At 50.6% G+C, this 26,363-nt stretch overlaps 1 protein-coding gene and 1 long non-coding RNA gene across 2 annotated transcripts; both read left to right on the top strand.

The window, feature by feature from the left end:
• Positions 1-8,847: 8,847 nt before the first annotated feature.
• On the top strand, positions 8,848-13,735 carry LOC129647849 (uncharacterized). The gene is made up of 2 exons (XR_008712541.1): positions 8,848-8,932; positions 12,453-13,735. It is a non-coding gene; the product is annotated as an uncharacterized LOC129647849 (long non-coding RNA).
• A 4,414-nt stretch (positions 13,736-18,149) lies between these two features.
• DES (desmin) lies at positions 18,150-25,247 on the top strand. The gene is made up of 9 exons (XM_055573554.1): positions 18,150-18,820; positions 19,804-19,864; positions 19,985-20,080; positions 20,200-20,361; positions 20,532-20,657; positions 21,069-21,289; positions 22,580-22,623; positions 24,154-24,236; positions 24,447-25,247. Exons 1-9 carry the CDS (start codon positions 18,243-18,245, stop codon positions 24,486-24,488), a joined length of 1,413 nt encoding a protein of 470 aa, XP_055429529.1. The 5' UTR covers positions 18,150-18,242; the 3' UTR covers positions 24,489-25,247.
• Positions 25,248-26,363: the final 1,116 nt, after the last annotated feature.

Below are 26,363 nucleotides of genomic sequence, written 5' to 3' on the forward strand. Positions count from 1 at the left end.
CATCCTGGACAATGGGGAGCTGGCCTGTGAGCTGGGCTTAGATGCTAAGTATTGGCTGACTCCCAGCCCTGGGGAAAAGGGCAGTGGTGGGGGAAGGTAAGGGAGCTTGGGTATCCCCACACTGGTGGAGCTGGGAGTGTGGTCAGTGTTTGCTATGGAAAGCAGTGTGGCCTGGGAGGAGGCAGTCAGCCCTCAAACCTGGCCAGACAAAGCTTCCCCTGTGGACACATTTCATTAGAGGAAATCAGGCAGCCTGGATCTGATGTTCCTGTGTCTTCCCTCCCACTCAGCCACACAGAGAAGCCATAAACACTCAAATGCAAGGAGTAACTCTGCGTGTGGTGTCTCGGACACTGTGCACAACTCTTGGTGGCTGTGTTTGTGTCTCTGTTAAGATTGATCTTTTTAACCCCCAGCACCTAGGATGTGGGGCTTGCTACACAGCCAGTGTTCAATAAATATCGATGTATGGAGGCAGGAAGGACAAAAACAAGATGGGGAGTGGGGAGAGGGTGAAGGTGGAAGGAAAGATAAAACAAAACACTCATCTGTCACAGCGCAGAAGTAGCCAGTTGGAAGGGGTACACTGTTCTCCGTTAGTCTTGGATGTGGGCAGCATGAGGGGTCTCAGGCCAGATCCCACGTGTCCAGGTCAGAGCAGAATGGATGCTCTCCATCACCCTACCTCCCTGTCACATGGCCTTGGGCCCCCAAGCTTGGAGACAGTGTTTGTCCAGGCTGTAACCTTCCTGGGATAAAGCTCTGCTCATAGTCTCTTAAGGCCTCTGTAAAAGGAAAGATAACGTAAAGAAATCGGGGAGGGCTATAAGCCTGATCTGGAGGTAGGGCTGGCTTGAGTTAGTTCCTGGACCAGCAAAGGAAGGACTCCCCAAGCACACCGGAAGCCTGCAGTTTTCCCACACGGCCACTGGAGGGCACTTCAACCTTGAAATAGCAGTTGTCCGCTTCGAGTCTTTGGAGAGCCCAGATTGAACAAACGTTTTAAAATTATCACAATAATGATAGCTCTCCTGGTTGAATATCCAATGAGGGCCTCAACGCCTTAAACATATAGCATCTCGTATAATATTCACTACGATTATGTTTAATTAGCTATTTAGTAAAAATCGAGGCTTAAAGGAGCCAAAGAATTTACCTAACCCCCCTGCTGCTGCTGCTAAATCGCTTCAGTCGTGTCCGACTCTGTGCGACCCCACAGAAGGCAGCCCACCAGGCTCCGCTGTCCCTGGGATTCTCCAGGCAAGAACACTGGAGTGGGTTGCCATTTCCTTCTCCAGTGCATGAAAGTGAAAGTGAAGTCGCTCAGTCCTGTCCGACTTCTAGTGACCCCATGGACTGCAGCCTACCAGGCTCCTCCGACCGTGGGATTTGCCCCTAGCTAAATGCAATTTGGGAATAAGAACTTGAACCCAAGCCCTTGGACACCTATCATAAACAATGAATATATATGAAGCTGAAAAGGAGACTGGACAGAAGCAGAGAGTCTGCCATACAAATATTGTCACTGAACAATTTACACATACATGAAGTTGGAAGATGGCTTACAGATACTTTGTACATTTTACATGGTATTGTTGCTTTTTTCCCACTGGAAATGATGTTATTGAATAAATGAAGTGTTTCACAATTTATGATGTCTTAACTTGGAGAAGGCAATGGCACCCCACTCCAGTACTCTTGCCTGGAAAATCCCATGGACAGAGGAGCCTGGTGGACTGCAGTCCATGGGGTCAGGACTGAGTGACTTCACTTTCACTTTTCACATTCATGCATTGGAGAAGGAAATGGCAACCCACTCCAGTGTTCTTGCCTGGAGAATCCCAGGGACAGCGGAGCCTGGTGGGCTGCCTTCTCTGGGGTCGCACAGAGTCGGACCCGACTGAAGCAACTTAGCAGCAGCAGCAGCAACTTGGAGGAAATGTAGTCATTGTAATACAAGGCAGTTAAAGATAGTTTCATCAAACACTTAAACAGCACTTACCATTCACTGGGAACTGTTCTAACTACCTTGTGTCAGGTAACTCATAGCCACTCTGTGAGGAATGCACTATTATGATCCCCATTTACAGATGAGGAAATGGAGACCTGGAGAGGGAAGCAACCTGCCCAGGGCCACATGGCTGGTTTCAGCCAGACCTGGGATCAGCGGCCCAGGCAGTCTCCGGAATGAATTTGGGAAATCAGGCTGGAGCTGGCCCTTGAGAGAAGAGAGGGTAAGAGTTTCCCAGGAAGTGCGCTGTGGAGGGGAGAGTGTTTCAGGCGGAAGGAATTAGCACCAAGCGAAAGCTCCGACTAGCTGGGGAAACAGGCGGTCAGCAGTCAGGATCGTCTCAGGCCTGGGTTTAGGAGGCCAGATGGCGAGGCTTACACAGCCAGAGCTCCCTGGGGCCTCCTAAGGCTGGGGAAAAGAAGAGGGGTCCAGCAGGAGTGCCTGGGATGGGGCCAGGACGGGGGTGCTCCGGTGCAGGGACGAGCGGAGCCGCCCTTCCCCCACCCCACCCTTCTCCAGGGACTAACAGTTTGGGAAGTGCGGCGTGTGCTCAGGAAACGGTCGGATTGGATTACAGGGAAGATTAAAGGAGCTAAATTGGGCTTGGGGCTGGGGGAGGTGTCAGAGAAGGGAGCTGCAAAGGGCCAGCGGCTGGACGATCGGGGTGGGGGCAGGGATCCCACATCGGGCCGGAAGCCCTCTTGACCCCAGTAAAGCTGGAATGTGGGATCACCAAGCCAGGGCCTTCCCACTTTGATGGAGCTGGGGGAGGGGAGGGGCAGAGACCCGGAGAACCCGGGAGGGAGTTGGCGGGCTGAGTCCCTGGAGGATGTGGACACAGACCTAGAAGTCGAGGAGGCGGGGAGAGAAAGAGGAGTGACCTGGAGGGGAGGGGAGGCGAGCTGAGACCAAAGATGGGGCCAGAGATCGGGGGTGGGGGGGATCAGAGGGCCGGGGGGGGGACAAATGGGGGGCGGGGGGAGGTAGAGGGGGCGGGGGGGGGCGGGGGTGGAGACCGCCTGAGCTGAGAGGGCTTCTAGCGATTCCAACTTGTCCGGCTGGCAAGTAGGGGGCACAGGTTGCCTGTCCGGAGTTGGTAGGGAACCCGTTGCACTCCACAGAGAAGCAGCTGGAACTGGGGCCCCCGGAGCGCCCTCCTGCCGTCCTCGCCCCCACCTTGTCCATCCCCTACCCCAGCCTGAGTGGCAGCACCGGCTGTGGCCCCTCCTAGCCCCCAGGGCAGGTGGTCAGTGGTCTATTCTGGTACCCAGGGTGGCTGGGGAGCCAGAAGAAAGGCGGAGGGGGTGGGGGAGGGTGTGCTGGCCCTTCTTTTCGAGGCTAGATGGGGAGGGGGCAATGGGGAGGGCTCTTTGGTACAGTAGGGGAGGTAGATTTCTGACCACTGCCGGCTGGGGATAAAAAAAATTACAGTGCTGTTTTCAACAAATTGTATCTCTCAGGACCTTTAAAATTAGGAAGCAGAATGTATGCCCGGCCTGAGAGCTGGCACAATGGAATACCCAGCAGCTGACAGTGGACCCCAGAGTTTCTTTAGAACTTTGAGGACACAGGACCAAGCCCAGCCCCCAGTCCCAGTCTTCCAGGCAGCCTCTCAGAGAAAATTGTGGGTGCTGTTGTCCCAAACCTCCTCCCAGGCCAGCGGGGGGCAGTCTGGGGCCAGGGTGCACTCAAGGGAGCCTCTCCAGCCTGTGGGGGAGCCCCAGTGCCTGATCGGCCTCAGGGTGGCACAGGGCAGAGTGGCCCCTATATTTCCCAGATAGGAAATCTTTAGTGCTCTACCCCAGCTCCTGTGAGATGAAGGCCAGAGTCTGCTGCTCTTTCCAAGCCCAGCCCCATATCTGAGGGCAGTGGGGTTGGGGAGAGAAGCAGGGCCGAACGTGGAGAGAGACTTGTCCACTGGACAAGGGACTTTTCAGTGGAGATCCCCAGCTAGGGCCAAGTTAAAAGGGGAAGGACCTAGAGCTGAGCCTGCCAACGCGGTTTATGGCAAGGCCTTAGTGACCACACACAGAAATGAACTGGGTTTCTAGGAACCATGGGCTAAGATTTGAACCTTAGTTCAAACCCAGACTTTGTTTTTACTTCCTGTATAACCTTAGGGAACTAACCCAACCTCTCTGAGCATAATGTCTATAACTGAAAAATGAGGTTAATAGTTACTTCCCAGTGTCATGAAGATTGGAGATAGTGATTTTTACATAGCAGGTATCCAGAATACCATGCCAAATATACAGTTCAGTTCAGTTCAGTCGCTCAGTCGTGTCCGACTCTTTGTGACCCCATGGACTGCAACACGCCAGGCTTCCCTGTCCATCACCAACTTCCGGAGCTTACTCAAACTCATGTCCACCGAGTCGGTGATGCCATTCAACCATCTCATCCTCTGTCATCCCTTTCTCCTCCCACCTTCAATCTTTCCCAGGATCAGGGTCTTTTCCAGTGAGTCAGGTCTTCGCCTCAGATGGCCAAAGTATAGGAGTTTCAGCTTCAGCATCAGTCCTTCCAATGAATATTCAGGACTGATTTCCTTTAAGATTGACTGGTTGAATCTCCTTGCAGTCCAAGGGACTCTCAAGAGTCTTTTTCAACACCACAGTACAAAAGCATCAATTCTTCCGCACTCAGCTTTCTTTATAGTCCAACTCTCATATCCATACATGACTACTGGAAAAACCATACCTTTGACTTAACAGACTTTTGTTGGTAAAGTAATGTCTCTGCTTTTTAATATGCTGTCTAGGTTGGTCATAGCTTTTCTTCCGAAGAGCAAGTATCTTAATTTCATGGCTGCAGTCACCATCTATAGTGATTTTGGAGTGCCCCAAAATAAAGTCTCTCACTGTTTCCATTATTTCCCCGTCGATTTGCCATGAAGTGATGGTACCGGATGCCATGATCTTAGTTTTCTGAATGTTGAGCTTTAAGCCAACTTTTTCACTCTCCTCTTTCACTTTCATCAAGAGGCTCTTTAGTTCTTCTTCACTTTCTGCCATAAGGGTTGTGTCATCTGCATATCTGAGGTTATTGATATTTCTCCCAGCAATCTTAATTTCAGCTTGTGCTTCATTCAGCTTGGAATTTTGCATGATGTACTCTGTATATAAGTTAAATAAGTAGGGTGACAATATACAGCCTTGACGTACTCCTTTCCCGATTGGAACCAGTCTGTTATTCCATGTACAGTTCAAACTGTTGTTTCTTGACCTGCATACAGATATCTCAAAAAGCAGGTCAGGTGGTCTGATATTCCCATCTCTTTAAGAATTTTCTATAGTTTGTTATGATCCACACAGTCAAAGACTTTTGCATAGTCAATAAAGCAGAAGTAGATGTTTTTCTGGAACTCTCGTGCTTTTTCAATGATCCAGTGGATGTCGGCAATTTGATCTCTGGTTCCTCTGCCTTTTCTAAATTCAGCTTGAACATCTGAAAGTTCACGGTTCACATACTCTTGAAGCCTGGCTTGGAGAATTTTGAGCATTACTTGGCTAGTGTGTGAGATGAGTGCAATTGTGTGGTAGTTTGAGCAATCTTTGGCATTCCCTTTCTTTGGGATTGGGATGAAAACTGATCTTTTCCAGTCCTGTGGCTGCTGCTGAGTTTTCCAAATTTGCTGGAATATTGAGTGCAGCATTTTCACAGCATCATCTTTCAGGATTTGAAATAGCTCAACTGGAATTCCATCACCTCCAGTAGCTTTGTTCACAGTGATGCTTCCTAAGGCCCACTTGACTTCACATTCCAGGATGTCTGGCTCTAGGTGAGTGATTACACCATCGTCGTTATCTGGGTCATGACGATCTTTTTTGTATAGTTCTTCTGTGTATGCTTGCTACCTCTTCTTAATATCTTCTGCTTCTGTTAGGTCCCTACCATTTCTGTCCTTTATTGTGCCCATCTTTGCATAAAATGTTCCCTTGGTATCTCTAATTTTCTTGAAGAGATCTCTAGTCTTTCCCATCCTATTGTTTTCCTCTATTTCTTTGCATTGATCACTGAGGAAGGCTTTCTTATCTCTCCATGCTATTCTTTGGAACTCTGCATTCAAATGGATATATCTTTCCTTTTCTCCTTTGCCTTTAGCTTCTCTTCTTTTCACGTCTATTTGTAAGGTCTCCTCAGACAACCATTTTGCCTTTTTGCATTTCTTTTTCTTGGAAATGGTCTTGATCACTGCCTCCTGTACAATGTCACGAACCTCCATCCATAGTTCTTCAGGCACTCTGTCTATCAGATCTAATCCCTTGAATCTATTTGTCACTTCCATTGTATAATTGTAAGGGTTAGGTCATACCTGAATGGTCTAGTGGTTTTCCCTACTTTCTTCAACTTAAGTCTGAATTTGGCAATAAGGAGTTCATGATCTGAGCCACAGTCAGCTCCCGGTCTTGTTTTTGCTGACTGTATAGATAGAGCTTCTCCATCTTTGGCTGCAAAGAATGTAATCAGTCTGATTTCAGCATTAACCATCTGGTGATGTCCATGTGTAGAGTCTTCTCTTGTGTTGTTAGAAGAGGCTGTTTGCTATGATCAGTGTGTTCTCTTGGCAAAACTCTGTTAGCCTTTGACCTGCTTCGTTTTGTACTCCAAGGCCAAATTTGCCTGTTACTCCAGGTATCTCTTGACTTCCTACTTTTGTGTTCCAGTCCCCTATGATAAAAAGATATCTTTTTTGGGTGTTAGTTCTAGAAGATCTTGTAGGTCTTCATAGAACCGTTCAACTTCAGCTTCTTCAGCATTACAGGTCAGGGCATAGACTTGGATTACTGTGATATTGAATGGTTTGCCTTGGAAACGAACAGAGATCATTCTGTCGTTCTTGACATTGCATCCAAGTACTGCATTTCAGACTCTTTTGTTGACTATGATGGCTACTCCATTTTTTCTAAGGGATTCTTGCCCATAGTAGTAGATATAATGGTCATCTGAGTTAAATTCACACATTCCAGTCCATTTTAGTTCACTGATTCCTAAAATGTTGACATTCACTCTTGCCATCTCCTGTTTGACCACTTCTAATTTGCCCTGATTCGTGGACCTAACATTCCAAGTTCCTGTGCAATATTGTTCTTTACAGCATCGATTTTACTTCCATTACCAGTCACATCCATAACTGGGTGTTGTTTTTGCTTTGATTCTGTCTTTTCATTCCTTCTGGAGTTAGTTCTCCACTGATCTCCAGTAGCATATTGGGCACCTACTGACCTGGAGACTTCATCTTTCAGTGTCCTATCTTTTTGCCTTTTCATACTGCTCATGGGGTTCCTAAGGCAAGAATACTGAAGTGGTTTGCCATTCCCTCCTCCAGTGGACCACATTTTGTCAGAACTCTCCACCTGACCCCTCCATCTTGGGTGGGCCTATATGGCATGGCTCATAGTTTCATTGAGTTAGACAAGGCTGTGGTCCATGTGATCAGTTTGATTAGTTTTCTGTGATTGTGGTTTTCATTCTCTTGGCCCTCTGATGGGTAAGGATAAGAAGCTTATGGAAACTTCCTGATGGGAGAGACTGACTGAGGGGGAAACTGGGCCTTGTTATGATGAGTGGGGCAATGCTCAGTTCAGTTCAGTCACTCAGTTGTGTCTGACTCTTTGTGATCCCATGGACTGCAGCACGCCAGGCTTCCCTGTCCATCACCAACTCCTGGAACTTACTCAAACTCATGTCCATCGAGTCAGTGATGCCATCCAACCATCTCATCCTCTGTCATCCCCTTCTCCTCCTGCCTTCGATCTTTCCCAGCATCAAGGTCTTTTCCAATGAGTCAGTTCTTTGCATCAAGTGGCCAAAATATTGGAACTTCAGCTTCAGCATCAGTCCTTCCAATGAATATTCAGAACTGATTTCCTTTAGGATTGATTGGTTGGATCTCCTTGCAGTCCGAGGGACTCTCAAGAGTCTTCTCCAACACCACAGTTCAGTAAATCTTTAATCCATTTTCTGTTGATGGGCGGGGCTGTGTTCCCTCCCTGTTTTTTGACCTGAGGCCAAACCATGGTGGAGGTAAAGAAGATAATGGCAACCTCCTTCAAAAGGTCCCATGCATGTGCTGCTGCACTGAGTGCCCCCGACCCTGTAGCAGGCCACTGCCCACCCACGCCTGTGCCAGAGACTCCTGGGCACTCACAGGCAAGTCTGGATCAGTCTCTTTTGGGGTCACTGCTCCTTTCTCCTGGGTCCTGGTGCACACAAAGAGTCTGTTTTGCTTGTACCTCAAAGAGTCTGTTTCCTCAGTCCTGTGTAAGTTCTGGTGGCTCTATGGTGGAGTTAATGGAGACCTCTTCCAAGAGAGCTTATGCCATACCCAGGTCTGTTGCACCCAGAGACCCTCTCTCTGCGGCAGGCCACTGCTGACCCAAATCTCTGCAGGAGACACTCAAACACAGGTCTGGCTCAGTCTCTGTGGGGTCTCTGGGTTCTGGTGTGCACAAGGTTTGTTTGAGCCCTCCACGTGTGGGTATGGGTTTTGATTCTAAAAGCAATTTCGCCCTTCCTACCATCTTCCTGGGGCTTCTCCTTTGCCTTTGGACATGGGGTATCTTTGTTTGGTGGTATCCAACATTCTCCTGTCAATGGTTGTTCAGCAGCTAGTTGTAATTTTGGAGTTCTCTCAGGAGAAGATGTGCGCATGTCCTTCTACTCCATTATATTCTTCTGAAGTATACAGTAGGTGCTCAATAAGTGGTGTGTGCTCAGTTGTTCAGTCCTGTTTGACTCTTTGGAACCCTATGGACTGTAGCCCACCAGGCTCCTCTGTCCATGGAGTTTTCCAGGGAAGAATATTGGAGCAGGTTGCCCTTTTCTCCTCTAGGAAATCTTCCTGACCCAGGGATCGAACCCGAGTCTTCTGCATTGACACGTGGATTCTTTACCACTGAACCACATGGGAAGCCCTCGGTAAGTGGTACCTATGCTATTATCAGAGGCAGCATAGCCTGTGATAGAGAGCTTTGGAGTTAGGCAGTCTTGGCTATGAATCTTGGCCTCTACCTGCTGTCCTAAAGCAAGAACTCAAGCCAGACCTGGACCTCCAGGAATCAATTTCCTGTTGGTGCAAACAGGATAAAATATTAGTAATGGCTGGCACTTACTTTACACTCACTGTGTGCTAGGCTAAGTGCTAAGTGCTTTACAGTCCATTTCTCATTCAGTCTTCCCCAAACCCTATGCTATTATAATCATTTTACAGATGAGGAAACTGAGGCTCAGAGGGGTGAAGCAACTCACCCAAGAGTGGTAGATCCAATCTGAACCCAGGCAGTGGCCCAGGAGCCGCTCCCCAAATTCCTCCCTTTGTCCCCTACCCCTGCAAAGTCGAATGGAACTTAGGCCATTGGCTGGCTGTCTGGACAGGTGTGAGAAGATTTCTATCTGGGGCTATAAAAACACTGAAGGTTCAAGAATGGGTATCTTCTGGGACTTCTCTGGTGGTCCAGTGGTTAAGGCTCTGCATTTCCACTCAAGAGGCTCAGGTTTGAGGCCTGGGCAGGGAACTAATCCTGCATGCCTCGTGCAGTGCACCCCTCCCCCAATTAATTAGGTAATTTTTTTTAATGGCCATTTTCTGGAACCCAGGACTCACTTTCATTGTGTGTTTGGAAAATTTGAAGAATAAGCATCTGACCCAGCAGTGAAAACAGCTCAGGGTGCTGTAATGGGCTGTGGTCTGGAGTGGCAGAGAAGACCCTGGGGTCTGAGTGGACCCCAAGCTGACTGTGACTCAGCTGGCTGGAGGAAGAGGAGGATGATCCTATAAGGCTATAGATAGCAACTGTGCATAGTGGCCCCGTGAGGTCATTGCCAGCCTGCTCAGGCTCTGTTTAAAGCACTCCACAGCCTCAGAGGGATGTAGGAAACCTGGAAAGCGCCCAGGACGGCAGGGATATGACCAAACTGGAGGGGTTGAAACCAAAAACAGCCTATGAAGAAAGATAAAAGGAATGGGGATAAATCAGGCAGAAGAGAGGGGTGAGTGATGGCACTAAGAATGGCAGAGAATCCTGGGGAAGAAGGGAAGCTCTATTTCTCTATCTGGGTTAAGGTCTAAGAAAGAAGGAACTTACATTTCAGCAGACAGGTTAGAGTTAGGCCCTGAGCGACTCTCTAGAGTGTGAGTCTGTAGGTAGGCAGAGAAACCCATGAAATCTCCTTTCACAGAGGTTGGAGCAGGGCTGGGTGCCACCCTACACCAGCTCAGCTGCTCCCAACTCACCCTGACACCTTCCCACCCAAGTTCTCACACCCCTGCCCCTCCTCCACCCTGATAAACCCTAGTCTGATCAAGGACAGTTTTCTCTTATTCTCTTTGGGTTTCAGCTGAGGGGATGGTGCGTATTTGTGTTGGAAAGAGAGGGCTCCCCTGCCTCTTCAGGAAATGGCTCAGGACTGAGGGGACTTGGAGAATTCGGGGTATCCCCCTAGATGGCTGGGAACTGTGGGGAGGTGGCTGGATGTGGTGGGGGCAGCAGCTGAGACGCCAGGAACCCATGAGGAGGTGGGGGCTGTGTCTGTTCTGTGGGGCAGGAACAGGTGCTCACACAGTGAGGACAGAGCCAACAGAGACGGGGAGGCAGGAGGAACCTGCGGGGAGGGAGAATGTGTCTCTACAGAGGAGGCTGAGTCCATTTCTGCTGGCAGGTGTAGCCACCTCTCATCAACACACGGTGGGGTTGGGTGTGTTCTAGGTATGCGCCAGTGTTTGGATTTGGCTTGATAGGAGTCTGTCTGAGCAAAAAGGCTTCAGACGAGGCAGCCCAGGGAGGCACCTTTTCATAAGAAAGGGCCTCTCTCCCTCCTAATTTGGGGGTCAGAATAGGGAGGGACGTCCAGGATATTTCATTTTAAGCAAGGAGACACTGCAACCCAGAGAGGAGATGCAACCAGTCCAAGGTCACACAGCTAATATGGGGCTGGCCAGGACTCTGGCCTCCTAAACTCCCAGCCATATGCTGCTCCCAGGGCACCAGGATGCCTTCTTGGGGACCTTCCCTTCATGCTAGCAAAGCTCCCTCCTCTTCCTTCAAACTGACTTCCGTCTCCATCCTCCTCGCCTCAAACCTCTTACTGATTCAAATAACACCTGAAAGCTACCGGATGCTCAGAGTCTACAAAGCACTTTCACCTCCATCTACTAGCTCCTCTCTTTGAGGCTCAGCCTCCCTGTCCCCACTGCCTCCTCCCCAGCCTGCAAGGCAGCCTATAAGGAGGAGGTGAGATCAGCCTCAGACTTCTCCTACTTTGGCAGAAAACCCGCAGCACTCCATGTCTGTAAAAGGAGCGTAGGTCAGGAGGGGGTTGGAGCCAGCCTGTGGGGCCTCCCCAGAGAAGGAGCTAGGTCAGGGGTGTGGGGTTGACGAGGAGGAGATGTGGGAGGAATTTTTAAGAGCTGGGGTGGGGGTGCCATGAAGGAGGGGTCCCAAGAGAGGGTCTAGGGTCAGAAGGTGGAGAGAGGTGGGAGAGGGAGGCCTTGGAGGTCTTAAACCAGTGAGATGCAGAGGGTGGCCGATGAGAAGGGTGATTGCTGGCTGCGGGGCCAGGGGGGCCAGTGCAGGGGGGAGGCCGGGGTGGCGGGGGATGAGTCTCAGGGATAATCCTGACGCCACCGTTCCAGCTGGGCCCCCCAACCCAACCTCCCCCGCGGTGATATCAGGAAGAAACAATTGCCTCTGGACATTCCTTCCCTTTTACAGTCACTCTAGCTCCTCAGCCGCCTGTGGAGGTTAAGCAGCCCTACAGCTGAGAGGGAGATGGGGGGGCAGCATGGAAGGGACTGTTGAGGGCTGGGGCTCTGGGAGCACTGAGGCTGGGATGACTCTGCCAGGGACCACTCAGTGTCCCACCCCCTGGGCCCAGAGACTCAGGATGTCAGAAGCTGAGGGGGCTCTGCAGATGACCCGGCCCAATCCCCTTTCACACCTGGACATGCGCGACTAGGCAGGAAATGGGACTTGCCCAGGGGGCACAGATGGTTAGTTGGTGAACCTCCATGATAAGCATCCATATCTTAGCCTCTGGCTGACTGTCCCACCTCCAGACCCCCTTGCTTGGGTCTCCCACCTCCCCACCAAGTGCTGAAGCTCAGGCAAGAGCCAGGGTCCCAGAATCCACACCTGCCATACTGTCCCCAAGCTCTGACACGGTGGCTGTCTCCTGGCCCAACCCAGCTTGGAATGGAAGCACAAAGATGCTGGGAAATAGAAAGAGGAGGGTGGGCCCTGGACAAAGGGACACAGGCAACCCTGGCGGTGGGGGTCAGCTGGTGGAGAGGGGGTGCACAGTGGGGAGGCACCAGCACTGTCTTGCATCTGGGATCCTGGAGTAGACTGGGGCTGGGGGATGCTCCCAAACAGGACAAGGTGGAAAAGTCACTTGTGGTTGTCTCCTTTTTGACCTCTTTCATTTTTTTCCCTCAATTCAGATGCCCTGTGGTGGCCAAGTCGGTGTCCCCATCCTGGTAATTCATCCATATCAGCTGCCTGCCCCCTATCCATGCCATCCATGGGGCCTGGGAGGTCCTATGGTACCAGGGCCCTTGTCTTATAGGGCGCCCTCCATGAGGTTCAGAGATCTACCCAGGCATCCACAAGCCCTCCAGTCACTGAATTTAGAGGAAGGCAGGGAAAAGCTTGGCAGTGTCACCCAACAAAAAAGAGGCTGTGTGAGGTGAGCCCAAAGGAGAGGTGAGTGAGCTGAGGTTAGCAAGATGGGCCAGTTTGGTGGGGCTTTGGAGGCTATGATGAATTTGGGTTTTGGTCCATTAGTTTGGGGAAGGGAGAGAATTGGGAATGGTGAAATAGGCAAAGTCTCCAAAAGATATGAGCACTACCCCGAAATATTTGAAGTTGGAGCTCTGAAAGGGATTTCTTTTCGCTGTTTGGTTCCCAGGGCAGAGTAATAGGTATAGCAGAGACATCTCCTGGGTTCAGGGCTGTCTGTTGTCCCATGACCAAGGCATGTTATTTACCCAATACTCTTTGTGGAGTGGAGTGGGCACCCTGGAGACACTGTGTCCCCAGGCAGTAGAGGGATTCAAAGTGGAGCAATGCTTGCTTGAGTCATAGTAGAAACAATTTAAGCCTTAACTGAGAAGTGGGCGTGTGGGACTGGTTGACCTCATGACCTATGAAGTTACTTCCAACCTTAAGTTTCAAAGACTCTTCAAGGTTGGAGTAATGTGGGAAGATTTCAAGCAAACATCAGGACTGACTTCCTTCTTTAACTGATTCAACAAAATATATTGGTAATGTGCATTGTATTAAATACAAGGGGACTGTACCATGAACACACATTTATAAATTGTCCCCCTTTTCTGGCAAATGATGAATGAAAAGATCTGTCTTGGTGGACCTTCCCATTTCCAATATCACTTAGCTCCGGTGAGAGATGTGACCATAAAATAATGTGATACCTTACCAAAAGAATAAAATGCCTTACCAAACTTTATATATTCAGAGGTTTGTCCCAGGACTTCCCTGGTGGTCCAGTAGTTAAGAATCCACCTTGTAATACAGGGGACATGGGTTTGACTCCTGGTCAGGGAACTAAGATCCCACATGCCAAAGAGCAACTAAGCCTGTGTACTACAACTGAAGAGCCCATGCACCACAGCTAGAGAAAGATCTCTCATGATGTAATGAATATCTGATGTACTGCAACTAAGACTTGACACAGCCAAATAAGTAAATAAATATTTTTAAAAAGTTTTGTTCCAAGGATGTTCATAGCAGCATTGTTTATAATAGAAAAAGATTGGAAATGTTTATCAATAAAAAATTGGCCAAATATGGTAAATGCAAATACAAATGAGGATATTAAGAAGAATGATTAAGAAGATCAAAATCTCCCAATAAAGAAAAGAGTAAGACAAGATGGCTTCCTTGTTGAATTCTACCAAACATTTCAGAATTAACACCAACCCTTCTCAAAATCTTCTAAAAATTTGAAAAGGAAGTATTTCTTAACACGTCCTATGAGGCCAGCATTAGTCTGATACCACAGCCAGACATACAAGAAAAGACATACAAGAAAACAAAGCTACAGATGTATATTCCTTATAAATATTAATGTTAAACTTCTCAACAAAATGCTAGCAAACCAAAATTCAACAGCATATTAAAAGCATTATACACATGATGACATGGGACTTTTTTCTGGAATGCAGGGATGGTTTAATATATGAAAACCAATCAGTATAATATATCACATTAACAGAATAAAGGGAAAAGCCCTTGTTATCAACTTCATCTACAATAGCATCAAAAAGAATAAAATACCTAGAAATAAACATAACTAGGGAAGAGTACTGTTGCCTGGAAAATCCCACGGACGGAGGAACCTGGTGGGCTGCAATCCATGGGGTTGAGAAGAGTCGGACATGACTGAAGTGACTTAAGAGTAAGGGTTGTACATTGAATGCTACAAAACATTTCTGAAATAAAGAAGACACAAAAATTGAAAGATATCCAGTATTTATTGATTGGAAGACTTAATATTGTTAAGCTTTCAATACTACCCAAAGTGATCTGCAGATTCAATGCAACCCCTATAAAAATCCCACCAAAAATTTTTTTAAGAAATAGAAAAATTCATTCCATTTAAAATTCAAAATGGAATCTCAATGGACCCCGCATAGCCAAAACATCTTGAAAAAAACAACAAAGTTGGAGGAGTCACACTTCCTGATTTCAAAACTTATTACAAAGCTATAGTAATCAAGGCAGTATGGTACTGGTGTGAGTACAGATACCTAGGTCAATGGACCATAACAGAGAGCCTAGAGAAAAAAAAAAGACTTCGAATATAAGGCTAAATTGTTTTCAATAAGAGGAAAAGGACAGTCTTGTCAACAAATGGTACTGGGGAAATTATCTATCATATAATATTCATATAACATATTAATATGAAAAAGAATGAAGTTGGACCCTTATACTGTGTATGAAAATTAATTCATAATGGATCAAAGACTTAAAACTGTAAAGCTCTCAGAAGAAAACACAGGGGATAACATTCTTCACATTGATTTGGCAATGATTTCTTGGATATGACACCCAAAGCATAGGCAATAGAAGAATCCATAGATAAACTGGACTTTATCAAAATTAAAAACTTTTGTGCATCAAAGGATACTATCAAGAGAGTGAAAAGGCAACCCACAGAATGATACCTTTTGCATTTTGTGCCTTACCCATCCAGATAAATTGTCATTATTTTTAGCATGTGTAGTTCTAAGAAGTCCCAAGGGGAATCTAAACTCTTCCTTCAGTGGTGCTGCCTGGTTAGGAACATGCTTTGGAATGCTCCTCTTTCACCTGCCTTCCAAGCCTCCGAGGGTTGTTTTGCTGCCCTCCATGGTAGCAAATCCTTAGGGGTGGAACCAAATTTTGGAAACAGCTCCAAGTGGTTCAGAGCCAAGTCTGGTAGATGTTGATTTTGACTAGAGAATAGATGGTATAATTTATTTATTCGCTTTCTGTCTCATTTCACTAAGGAACTGAGGCCTCAGGCTGGTCCAAAGGGCAATTTCCTTATGTGGTCTGGAGACTGTTCACAGACAGGAGTCCCAGAAGTGTTCTGGCCTCTTTAGTGTTGTGGAAATGGGCGCACAGTCTCCTTACAGCATATTAGCCAGGGTTGTTTTGATTACAAATGGCAGTAGCCAATACCAAGTCTCTTCAGTTTAAAAAAAAAAGAAAAGTTTATTGGCCCCAAACCCAGGAAGGATACTGGGGGAGCTCACAAAATGGAGAACTGAAGAACCAGGGTCCCGGGAGATGGAATTTAGGACTTCCAGCCTCACATTCTCCTTTTCTCTGGGTGTCTCTGCTGCTCCCGGCACGCTGACCTTTTTTTCCCTATGCCAGAAAGACCTCCCCAGTGGGTAGGAAACATGGTTGCCAGGCTCCAGTTTAGTAATCCCAGTTCCATGTATAAATTCCAAGGTGGGTCTCTGATTGGCCCTGGTCAGGTCCAGGCCTGCCCCTTGAGCCAATCGCTTCAGTCAGAGGGATTCAGTTATAAGAGTGGCTGGGAGCTGAATCACCTGTCCACTCATGGACAGGTGTGTCTCATGGACATGTGTGTTTGTGTGCACGCAGCGTATGTTAACCAAAGAAGGGGATGTGAAGGAAATCTTTCAGGCTACTTTGAACAAGGACAGTGCTGCCTGTCCAAAGGGACATGCAAAGGAGTCACATGGTCTCCCAAAAATTCTCCAGGAGCCTACAATCTAGTTTGGGAGACGAGACACAAAAATAACCAGAACACAACAGCTTGCACTGACTCGAAGGCTGGATAAGAATATCTGGAACTCCCCACCCACCTCATAAGCTTGTCTCTTGGATAAAAATTAGAAACTGAATGTGAAAGGGCTTTGCAAAGACAGCAGCAACAAAGCTCTTTGCAGTTAACCTGGCACATTCACACATACCCTGGGGACAAAGCATGGGCTCTGGAGTCAGACTGCCTCAGCTTCCTGAGCTGCAACATGGGAAGGGTACTACCTCTTACCCCACAGGGGTGTCAAGAGAATTGGGGATCACGGGTGGGGCGTGCTTAGCAGAGTGACACACGGTGGGTGCTCAGAACACACAAGGTAGTGTTATTTGCATATTGTTACTTGAGCCTCTTCAAACACATAGTTGGTAGACACCGCCAGGGTGACCATTCCTACATTATAGTGACGACACAGAGAAGGGAAGGACTTGCCTGCTTGTAATTACATCTTCAGGTGATGGCAGAGCTAGGATAAGACCAGACCTCTATTTCCAAACTTTGCATTCCTAAAGGGTCAGGTCTAAGAGAGACCTGAATAGTGCCAGGTGGAGGTATAGAGAAACAGCCAATATTCATGGAGAAGCGGAAATGTCCTTAGAGGTCAGCCAGTGCCTTGTACTAAGGAGGAGACCTTAGTACAAGGGATGGACAAGCCCTATTCAGGGCTTCTCTGCTGGGGGCTTAGAGCATGAAGGGGGTGGGAAGTGATTGGGGCTCATCACCTCAAGCCTTCCTCCACCATCTGACACCCATGTCTCCTCAGGTACCCGACCCCCACCCCCCCAGAGCTCCTCTCCTGTGTGCTTGTTTCCCGGACTGATGCATTCTCCTCTATAAATACCAGCTCTGGTATTTGGGGTTGGCAGCTGTTGCTGCCAGGGAGATGGCTGGGTTGACATGAGGCTCCTGACAAAACACAAACCCCTGGGGGTGGGGGTGGTGTGAGGAAGGGGGATGAATCAGAGAGGGGGTGGGGGTGGGCTCACAGGGACAGAAGCCCAGAGAAGTTGGCAGTGTGGGGGTGAGAGGACACAGTTATAATTGTTATAATTGGAAACTGAGAGCCTACCAGGCCCTTTCTGGAAATCACCCTGTTGTTTGTAAACTTGAGGCTGCACCCTCACTGGTAGGGGTGGGGTGGAAAAGGGCCTTCATGAATCCAGAGGGAAACTGAGGCTGGGAGCTGGAACTCAGATGCTAGTGGACATACCTGAGGAGGTGGGCTCTGGTGGGGATGGCTGCCTGCCCCAGGGAGGCCTTCCCATCCTCCCTGCCTGTCAGAGACCCTCCTCCACGCCTGTCAGAGACCCTCCTCCACTAGGCCTGGCAGGGGCATTCCTGGTCTTTGCCTGAGCCCTCCTAAATGTTTGCCACTTTCGGAGAATCTTTAGGGAAAAAAAAAAAAGGTGATTTGCAGACTGTCTTGGAAATAGGCCTTGTCTCTTCAGGAAATGACCCAAAGTATCTCCTTGGAGCCAAAAGAAGCCCCTCAAACTAAATGGAAGCCTCTCCCCAGCTCTCTCCCCTGATCACCCCAGGACCAGGGAGGCACCCAAGGACTGAAAGGGGGCTGGCCGGGGGCTCCAGAAATGTTTGCGCCCCGGTGAAGCGGCTGGCAGGGCTGCCCACCTTCTGCCCTCCTAGGTCCGCCAGCCTCTCCCACACCCCGCAGGGGCCCCCACCCACCCGCCCGCGGAGGGGCTCAGGCCTCTTGCGGGGGAGCTGGCCTCCCCGCCCCCACGCCAGGGGCCGCCCTTTCCTGGCAGGACAGCGGGATCCTGCAGCTGTCAGGGGAGGGGCGGCGGGGGCTGATGTCAGGAGGGATACAAATAGTGCGGACGGCCGGGGGACCTGTCTCCCCTCGCCACATTCACTCTCCGGCCGGCCGCCCGCCGCCTCCTTCTCCGCGCCGCCCAGCCTTGCCCGCGCCGCCACCATGAGCCAGGCCTACTCGTCCAGCCAGCGGGTGTCGTCCTACCGCCGCACCTTCGGCGGGGCCCCCAGCTTCCCGCTCGGCTCCCCTCTGAGCTCGCCGGTGTTCCCGCGCGCGGGCTTCGGCACCAAGGGCTCCTCGAGCTCGGTGACGTCCCGCGTGTACCAGGTGTCGCGCACGTCGGGCGGGGCCGGGGGCCTGGGGGCGCTGCGGGCCAGCCGGCTGGGTTCGACCCGCGTGCCCTCCTCCTATGGCGCGGGCGAGCTGCTGGACTTCTCGCTGGCCGATGCCGTGAACCAGGAGTTCCTGACCACGCGCACCAACGAGAAGGTGGAGCTGCAGGAGCTCAATGATCGCTTCGCCAACTACATCGAGAAGGTGCGCTTCCTGGAGCAGCAGAACGCGGCGCTTGCTGCGGAGGTGAACCGGCTCAAGGGCCGGGAGCCGACGCGCGTGGCCGAGATCTACGAGGAGGAGCTGCGCGAGCTGCGGCGCCAGGTGGAGGTGCTCACCAACCAGCGCGCCCGCGTCGACGTCGAGCGGGACAACCTGCTGGACGACCTGCAGCGGCTCAAGGCCAAGTGAGCACCCGCAAGCGCCCCCAGAACCCTCTCCCTCTCCAGGGGCCGGGCACGGGAGGCTAGGCCTGGGGCTGGGTCCAGTGGTCAGTACCCCATCGTACCCAGGGTGAGGGTGGTCTAGCTGTGTCTCCGGGGGAGGGGGAAGAGACGCCATGCCTCTCCCTGTGCTCTCAGGCTGCAGACGAGGCTACGGTCCCAATTTTCTTGGGGACATCGTGGAGTGGAAATGGGCGATCTTGGGAGACCAGGTGCTTCTTACAAAGCATCTTAAGATGCTAGGGGGATGTTTCTGGGTTCAGGTGGGCACATGGAAGGAGAAAGGAGGCCCATAGGCAGTGGGAGGGAGAGGACAGGTTGGTAGGAGACAAGGAAATCTGGGGCCAGCAGTAGCTCTCAGTTCTTCTGTGATGAAGCCCTGTGGTTGGGGGTAGAGAGGGGATCTTGACCCCTGGGCCAGACTTAAGCTTTATAGGGAGGATGGATAAGCTGGAGGAAAGGAGAGAGTGAGTTGGAGGGGCAGGGGGAGGTGGGGAGACGCAGCCCTCAGACAGATTGGAACACTGATTGTGGCTCCACCAGGCTCCCTGTGCTTCAGGCAGCAAGAATAGAGCAAATACTGGTGGGTCCTGTTTTTCTGTCCAAGTGATCACTGTTCTACCACCCAGGTCACAAACGTTAAATGAGCACCTACATGGGTCAGGCTGGGGCTGGGGCCTGGGAACCCAGAGGTGGATAAAATAAGAACCCGGAGGTGGACAAAATAAGACGCAGTTCTTAATCCCAGGGAGGTCACAAACTAGCGAGGACATGGACTTCAGGGTGTGGCTCCAGGGCAGAGATTGGGCCACTTCCTGTCCCCTCCCTGTGTGGGCGGGCCCTCCTCACTCTATTCTGAGCCCACTCCCTGGGCAGCCCCCAGTCAGTCTTCTCCCCAGCCTGTTTCATCCTCACCATCTGTCTGTCCTTCTGCCTGTGTCTGCCAGGCTGCAAGAGGAAATTCAGCTGAAAGAAGAAGCGGAGAACAATTTGGCTGCCTTCCGAGCCGTGAGTCCTCTTGGGTCTCCCAGCTGCCTTACCCCTTCTGTCCCCTCTGTGTCATGCCTGGTCTCCCTCTGCAATGCCCGGGTGATCAGTGCCCTCTCCCTCTCACTTGACCTTTCCCAGGACGTGGATGCCGCCACTCTAGCTCGAATTGACCTGGAGCGCAGGATTGAATCTCTCAACGAGGAAATCGCGTTCCTTAAGAAAGTTCACGAAGAGGTACTATGCCCTGGTGAAAGCGGCTGGAGCGGGCGGTGGTGGTGCTGGACTCGGGGAGTGGGGGTGTGAGGGTACGTGTTGGGGCTGGTTGGGGACTGAAGCCTAGCCATACCCTGCAGGAGATCCGCGAGCTACAGGCCCAGCTTCAGGAACAGCAGGTCCAGGTGGAGATGGACATGTCGAAACCAGACCTCACAGCTGCCCTCAGGGACATCCGTGCTCAGTATGAGACCATCGCGGCCAAGAATATCTCGGAAGCGGAGGAATGGTACAAGTCAAAGGTGAGACTCTGGCGGCCCCTCTGCCCCCTCAATCCCAGTTTGGAGGTATTTCCTATGGCTCCATCTCTGGGGAGGAGGGTGAGCCCAGGGTCCCCATGCTTCTTTGCCCACCCCTTCCTGTATCCTGCATCCTCCCTGTCATCTCAGGGACCCTCTCTCTCTGCCCGTAGGTGTCTGACCTGACCCAGGCAGCCAACAAGAACAATGACGCTCTGCGCCAGGCCAAGCAGGAGATGATGGAGTACCGCCACCAGATCCAGTCCTACACCTGTGAGATCGACGCCCTCAAGGGCACCGTGAGTCCCTGCCCACCTTGCCTGGCCCAGCCCTTCCCATCTGCAGCTCACGCTCTGTGACCTCGGGCACAACACACACCCTCTCTGGGCCTCTGTCTCCTCATATCTACCACAGGGGTAGAAACAGACAAGTGGACTCCCAGGGGGGCTCTCAGGAATCGTGGGACTCCTGCGTGGAGGCAGGAAGGGTGGACAGCCATGTTCCCTTGTATCAGCTGTATTCTCTGATATTCCACATAAGGCTTCATTTGAGTTCCGAGTTCCCAGGCTCAGAGGATTTTGACAAGTCCTCAGCTTGGCTATCTGGGGTACCTCCCAGCCCGGAGACTGTGCCTGTCTCCATCCTGGGCCCCCCGTGTCCCCTCGACCACCAGCACAGCCCGTCCTTGACCTGGGCACCCCCTCCTGCAGAACGACTCACTGATGAGGCAGATGAGGGAGCTAGAGGACCGCTTTGCTAGTGAGGCCAGCGGCTACCAGGACAACATTGCCCGCCTGGAGGAGGAGATCCGACACCTCAAGGATGAGATGGCCCGCCACCTGCGCGAGTACCAGGACCTGCTCAATGTCAAAATGGCCTTGGACGTGGAGATTGCCACCTACCGGAAGCTGCTGGAGGGCGAGGAGAGCCGGTGAGGGGCAGAGGCTGGCCGTGGGCTCCTGGAGGGGGGTGCACTGAGGGCCCCTTCCTGACCTGAAGCGGGGCTCAGGATCACCATCACAAGATCTAGAAACAATATTATACAAGAGGCCACCACTGCGCTGATTACAGAGAATTAACCAAGCCACCTGGGTAAAAAGTGATTTAATTAATAGCTTTTATAAAAAGAGAAATATAAGTATTCCCACATCCACCTTCAGAATTAAGAACCAGCAGCATAAAACCATATTCAGCAACTAGTAATAAAACATTACTGCCATTCAAGGGAGAGATGGAAGCAGAGCTGGGAGTGATGAGGAAGGAAAGGGAGGGGGCAGATAGAGATGAATAGAGACAGATGGAGCTGGGACATGATAGGCTAAGAGAGAAGGTGCACACATTCATGCTCAATGGGTGCACACACATGCATGTGTACACACACACGTGCTCACAGGAAAAGATGCAATGACATGCTCAGAACATGCTCAGAACAAATCACCTTTAGACACAAAAACACCATGCAACCAGAAAGGGACACAAGGGAACCTTCTTCGTTGATGGAAATGTTCTGTATCTTGATTTGGACTGGTGGTTACATGGATGTAGACACTGATCAAAACTCAATGGATTGCACTCTAAAGATGTGTGCATTTCACTATGTAAATTTAACAACAATTCAAAACAGATCATTTACTCAACAAAATAATGCCCACTGATGCTCACAAAAATGATAAAATCTGAAGTTTAAAAAAATCAGCTGACATATTTAGATACAGATTTATAGAGAGAAAGATTTCAGATACTGTAGAATAATATCCTCATATAATGACCCCTTCAGGTAGCTAAGGTCACACTGCATTTTCCCAGCTCTAGGCACAAAGGGCGGGTGGCAGTTCCTGGAACTTGCCTTCCTGTGAGTGGGCCAGAGATTCCCAGACTGGCTGGAGGGTGGGCACATGCAGTGGATGTCATCCACAGCTCCTGTTGATACACCCTGCAATGCCAAGGGCAAGAAAGAAATCTGGGTACAGTGGAGGGTGCAGTGGGGGTCCTGGTGTCACACCAGCAGGTCAGAGAAGGACTGGGGTGATCCTTCCAGAAGGGACAGTTCCTGGGACAGCTCGAGTTGGCCTTTGGCCCCATGCCCCAAGCAGTGTTGAAGTCAGTGGGACTGGGACAGCTGAGAATGGTGTTTACAGAGGATCAGGGCAAGTTTTGAGGGGTGGTGACGAGAGAGATGGAGGGTCCTAACCCTTTGGGGGCCTGGTCTCTCTCCTTTTAGGATCAACCTCCCTATCCAGACCTTCTCTGCCCTCAACTTCCGAGGTGAGTGCGTGTTGGCAAGTGGAGGCTGGAGTGGCAGAGGGTAGGAGGCCAGCATGGGCACTGCCCAAGGCCAGCCAGGAAGGGAAGATACACCATAGGGACAGAGCTGGAGTCTGGGGAACAGAAAGGGGGCTGCAACGGGAGAACGGGGACGTTTAGGTAGAGGCATCTTCTGACAAAGGGAGCTTTTTATTTTATTTTTTTAAATTTCACAGTGTTGTATTTTATGACCATGTCCCCTGCATCTTCTGGGAATATTAAGTGGCCAACAGTTTATTTTTCCTAATATACCCAAACTCTGAGGAAGTACCAGGGTATCCTTGGGGACCTGGCAGCAGAAGCATCTAGAACCCTATGCCTGAGCTACAAGGCACCCACCACTTATTGTCTGTTTGACAAGTTGCCAAGCACCCCCCCACTGCCCTCCAGCTGCTTATTGAACATTTCCAGCTTTCTGGAGCAAGATGTTGGGTGCTTGCTTTAAAAAATGAAGCCAAACCTTAGCAAAGCCAAACAATTAAAAGAACGAACTCCTAGGGCATTCTGCCATTCTGACGTTAGTAATATGCAGATCGAGTGGCTTTCCAACCCCAGAGAGCAGAAAAACATGCTCTAATGATACATTAGGAAAGTAAGTTGGAGTCCTTGGCAGCTTCGCCTTTCCTAGATCAAATCTTTTATATATTCGATGTTCATTTCCATCAGAAAAAAATACATGCTGTGCTCCACCGAGTTGCAATGTTCATCACAGGCTGGCTGACGGCTAAGGAGATTTATGAACACCAAACTCATAACACCAAGGACCTAAATTTGACCCTTCCAATAAAACTCAGAATGGCTCTTTTCGGTTAGCAGTTCATGCAGATATCAAGTGTGAGCCTTGCATTTAAAATCGCTTAATGCTTTTTCAAGTCAATAGTTCTGGGCCATGACAGGGCAAGTACCGCTGTTAACGTTCATTTCACAGTGGGGAAACTGAGGCATGGAGGGACAAGTGACTGGCCATCCACGCAATAAATAAGTGACTGATTCCTGTCCATCTCTCTTTCATTAAGACATCAAGTTGTTCATCTGGAGATAAAGGGGGCTGGGTACCATGAGATCTTTCAAAAGAATGCCTTGGTTCTGGGCTCTAGGGTCCTAACTGTCGGTACAAATTCCTGCAGGGATCTCCTGGGGACCAGGGGTGGAGGGGGAGTGAGGAGGGGTGTTGGTCGGCGGGGGGACTGCTGGGTGGCCTGGGGCCTAGGTGATCCCTCACCCTCTTGAACCTGCCAATACCTGGAGCACACCTGTTGGCTCCTTGTCTTATCTCAGCCCTGGGACAGCCCCTTGGGTCTGCAGAGCCACCTACTGGGTGCTGGGCACAAGGACAAGTGAAGATGTTTTGCTGAAAATGTAACAGGCCCATATTGAGGGGGTGGGCGTCTTCCGGGCTTTGCCCAGTGAGACCAGGGAAGGACTCCCAGCCACAGGAACAGCCCAGGCCTGGCCTTGGTCAGGCTGAACGTGTGGATGGATCTGTTACAGAAACAAGCCCCGAGCAGAGGGGTTCTGAGGTCCATACCAAGAAGACGGTGATGATCAAGACCATTGAGACCCGGGACGGGGAGGTGAGTGGTCTGCCTGGTCCCCTTACCCCTGAGGTGGGGGGCCTGTGGGGTGTGTCTGGGAGGGCTGTCAGCCAGGTGTCTTCTACCAGCCTTGCTGCTGGTTCTGCCTGGGGGCAGAAGGGTCTGCCACGCTGGGGAGGTGGTGTCCCGGGGTCATGACTCCATTCTCCAGCCAGCACTGGGTTAGACTGGGTTTCTCTTCCTCTCCAGGTCGTCAGTGAGGCCACACAGCAGCAGCATGAGGTGCTCTAAAGCCAGAGACCTCTCTGCCGCCAGAGACCGTGCTCACCTCTGTCCTCACTGCCTCCTAAAGCCAGCCTCCCTCCATCCCAGGGCACCACCCCCAGCCACAGTGCTCCCCTCACAGCCTCTGACCCCTGCTCACTGCGACCACCCCTCCTGGTCCCCACAGGGGACATGGCCCAACCCTCCCAGGCACAGGGAGCCCCTGCCGTGTGAGGTCTGGATGTTGAAGTGAGGGGGCCTGGTCCTGGGCCGCCCTTGGAGTGTGCTGGGCAGGGCCAGGCTGGAGCCAAGACATGGCAGTGACCCTACCCTTCCCACCTCCGTGACCTCAGGCTCTAGCATATGGCTTTGGAGGGGACTCCAGAGCAGGACGTAGGAACCCCTCAGGGTCAGGTCAAGCCCTGTGGACCTCCCCACTGCCCCCTCCCCGGCCTGAGTCAGAAAGGCAGCATCCTCGGCAAGCCAGGCAGGTAACTGGGGACATAGCCCCCCCGTGGGGACTGGGGGGCTTGGGACTGACCCCATGGTCCCTTACTTTCCCAAGGTGGGCTTACAAAGCAGGGGCTGCAAGAGAGAACCCCCGAAGGTGCCAGATGTGGGAGCAGGAGATGCAGAAAGAGAGAGGGTGGGCGAGATGCTGGAGAGAAGAGGAGAGAGGAGAGAGCGGTCTCAGGCAGGTGGTAGGGGGGCCCACCTCCCCGTGCCTGCCCCTTCCCCGCTGCAGGGGCTCTGAACAGAAACAATAAAAAGATAAGCACAAGCCTAGCACGGCCCCTGCTGTTTTGACTGCCAGGTCTTCTCTGAGAGAGCCCTGTCACACTACGTCTTTTTTTTTATATATATATATATTTTGGCCACATAACACAACATGTGAGATCTTAGTTCCCCGACCAGGGATCGAGACTGTGCCCTTGCAAGGGAAGCATGGAGTCCTAACCACTGGACCACCAGGAAATTCCTTGTATCACCTCTTGAGGTGAACTGTGTACTGCCCTCCTGCCCAGCCAGACTGTCCCCCAGGGCCTGCCACCCCTTCTATTCCCAGAGCCTCACAGCCTGGCTGTATGTGTGTAGCATATGGGGGAGGGGGCTTTTGTTGGGGACTCACACATACCTCTTGTTACGCCCCATTACCAGGACTGCCCCCACACACTGCTCTGAAGTAGGGCTCCTGTGGTCCTTGCCTAAGGTAGCTTACACCCTCTTCCCACTAAACCTGGATCTTCGAAGCTCCAAGGCCAAGTCAGGAAAAATAACCCTGTTAAGAAAAACAGAAAGCTCTATCTCATACTTGGAGATGAAGACTCACTGCTCTAAAAAAGATGTCAAGTCATCCTATGTTATCTTATAATTTCAGTGTAATACAATCTTAATTAAAATGATAAAGGGAAATTTTGGGAGAATTTGGGAAGATATGAGGGAATGTAGGACATATGGGGAAAAAAATCATAAAACATTAACATATCTTAAAGGTTTCTGTGGGGAAACCTTAATTATTCAGTACTGGGCATGGTAGCCATGGACAGGGGCAGCAGTGAAATCTGTCTTTTCACTCCTTTCAAAAAATAAATTCCAGGTGGATCAGAGATTTAGGAAGCTTGATGGATCCATGTAGGTCTTGTCTTCCAACCACCCCTCAGATTTAAGAGGTTACCCTTTAGAAGCGGGAAGAGGGTAAAGATCACAAACATGATAAATTCAGACAGTTTGTAAGGGAAATAAATCCAATAGAGCTTTAGTGCTAAAGTCCTTAGTATGCTGTTCCTAACTGGCTTTTTCCAGAAGCTTCCAAAAGCCTTTCTGGTGTCTCTTTCTCCCCCTTCTTGCATGCAGCCCTGGCTCATGAGTTGCTAGCCCCCCCACCCCCACCCCGTAACTTGT

Source organism: Bubalus kerabau, chromosome 3, assembly GCF_029407905.1.
Source record: "Bubalus kerabau isolate K-KA32 ecotype Philippines breed swamp buffalo chromosome 3, PCC_UOA_SB_1v2, whole genome shotgun sequence".
Classification (NCBI taxonomy): Eukaryota; Metazoa; Chordata; class Mammalia; order Artiodactyla; family Bovidae; genus Bubalus; species Bubalus kerabau.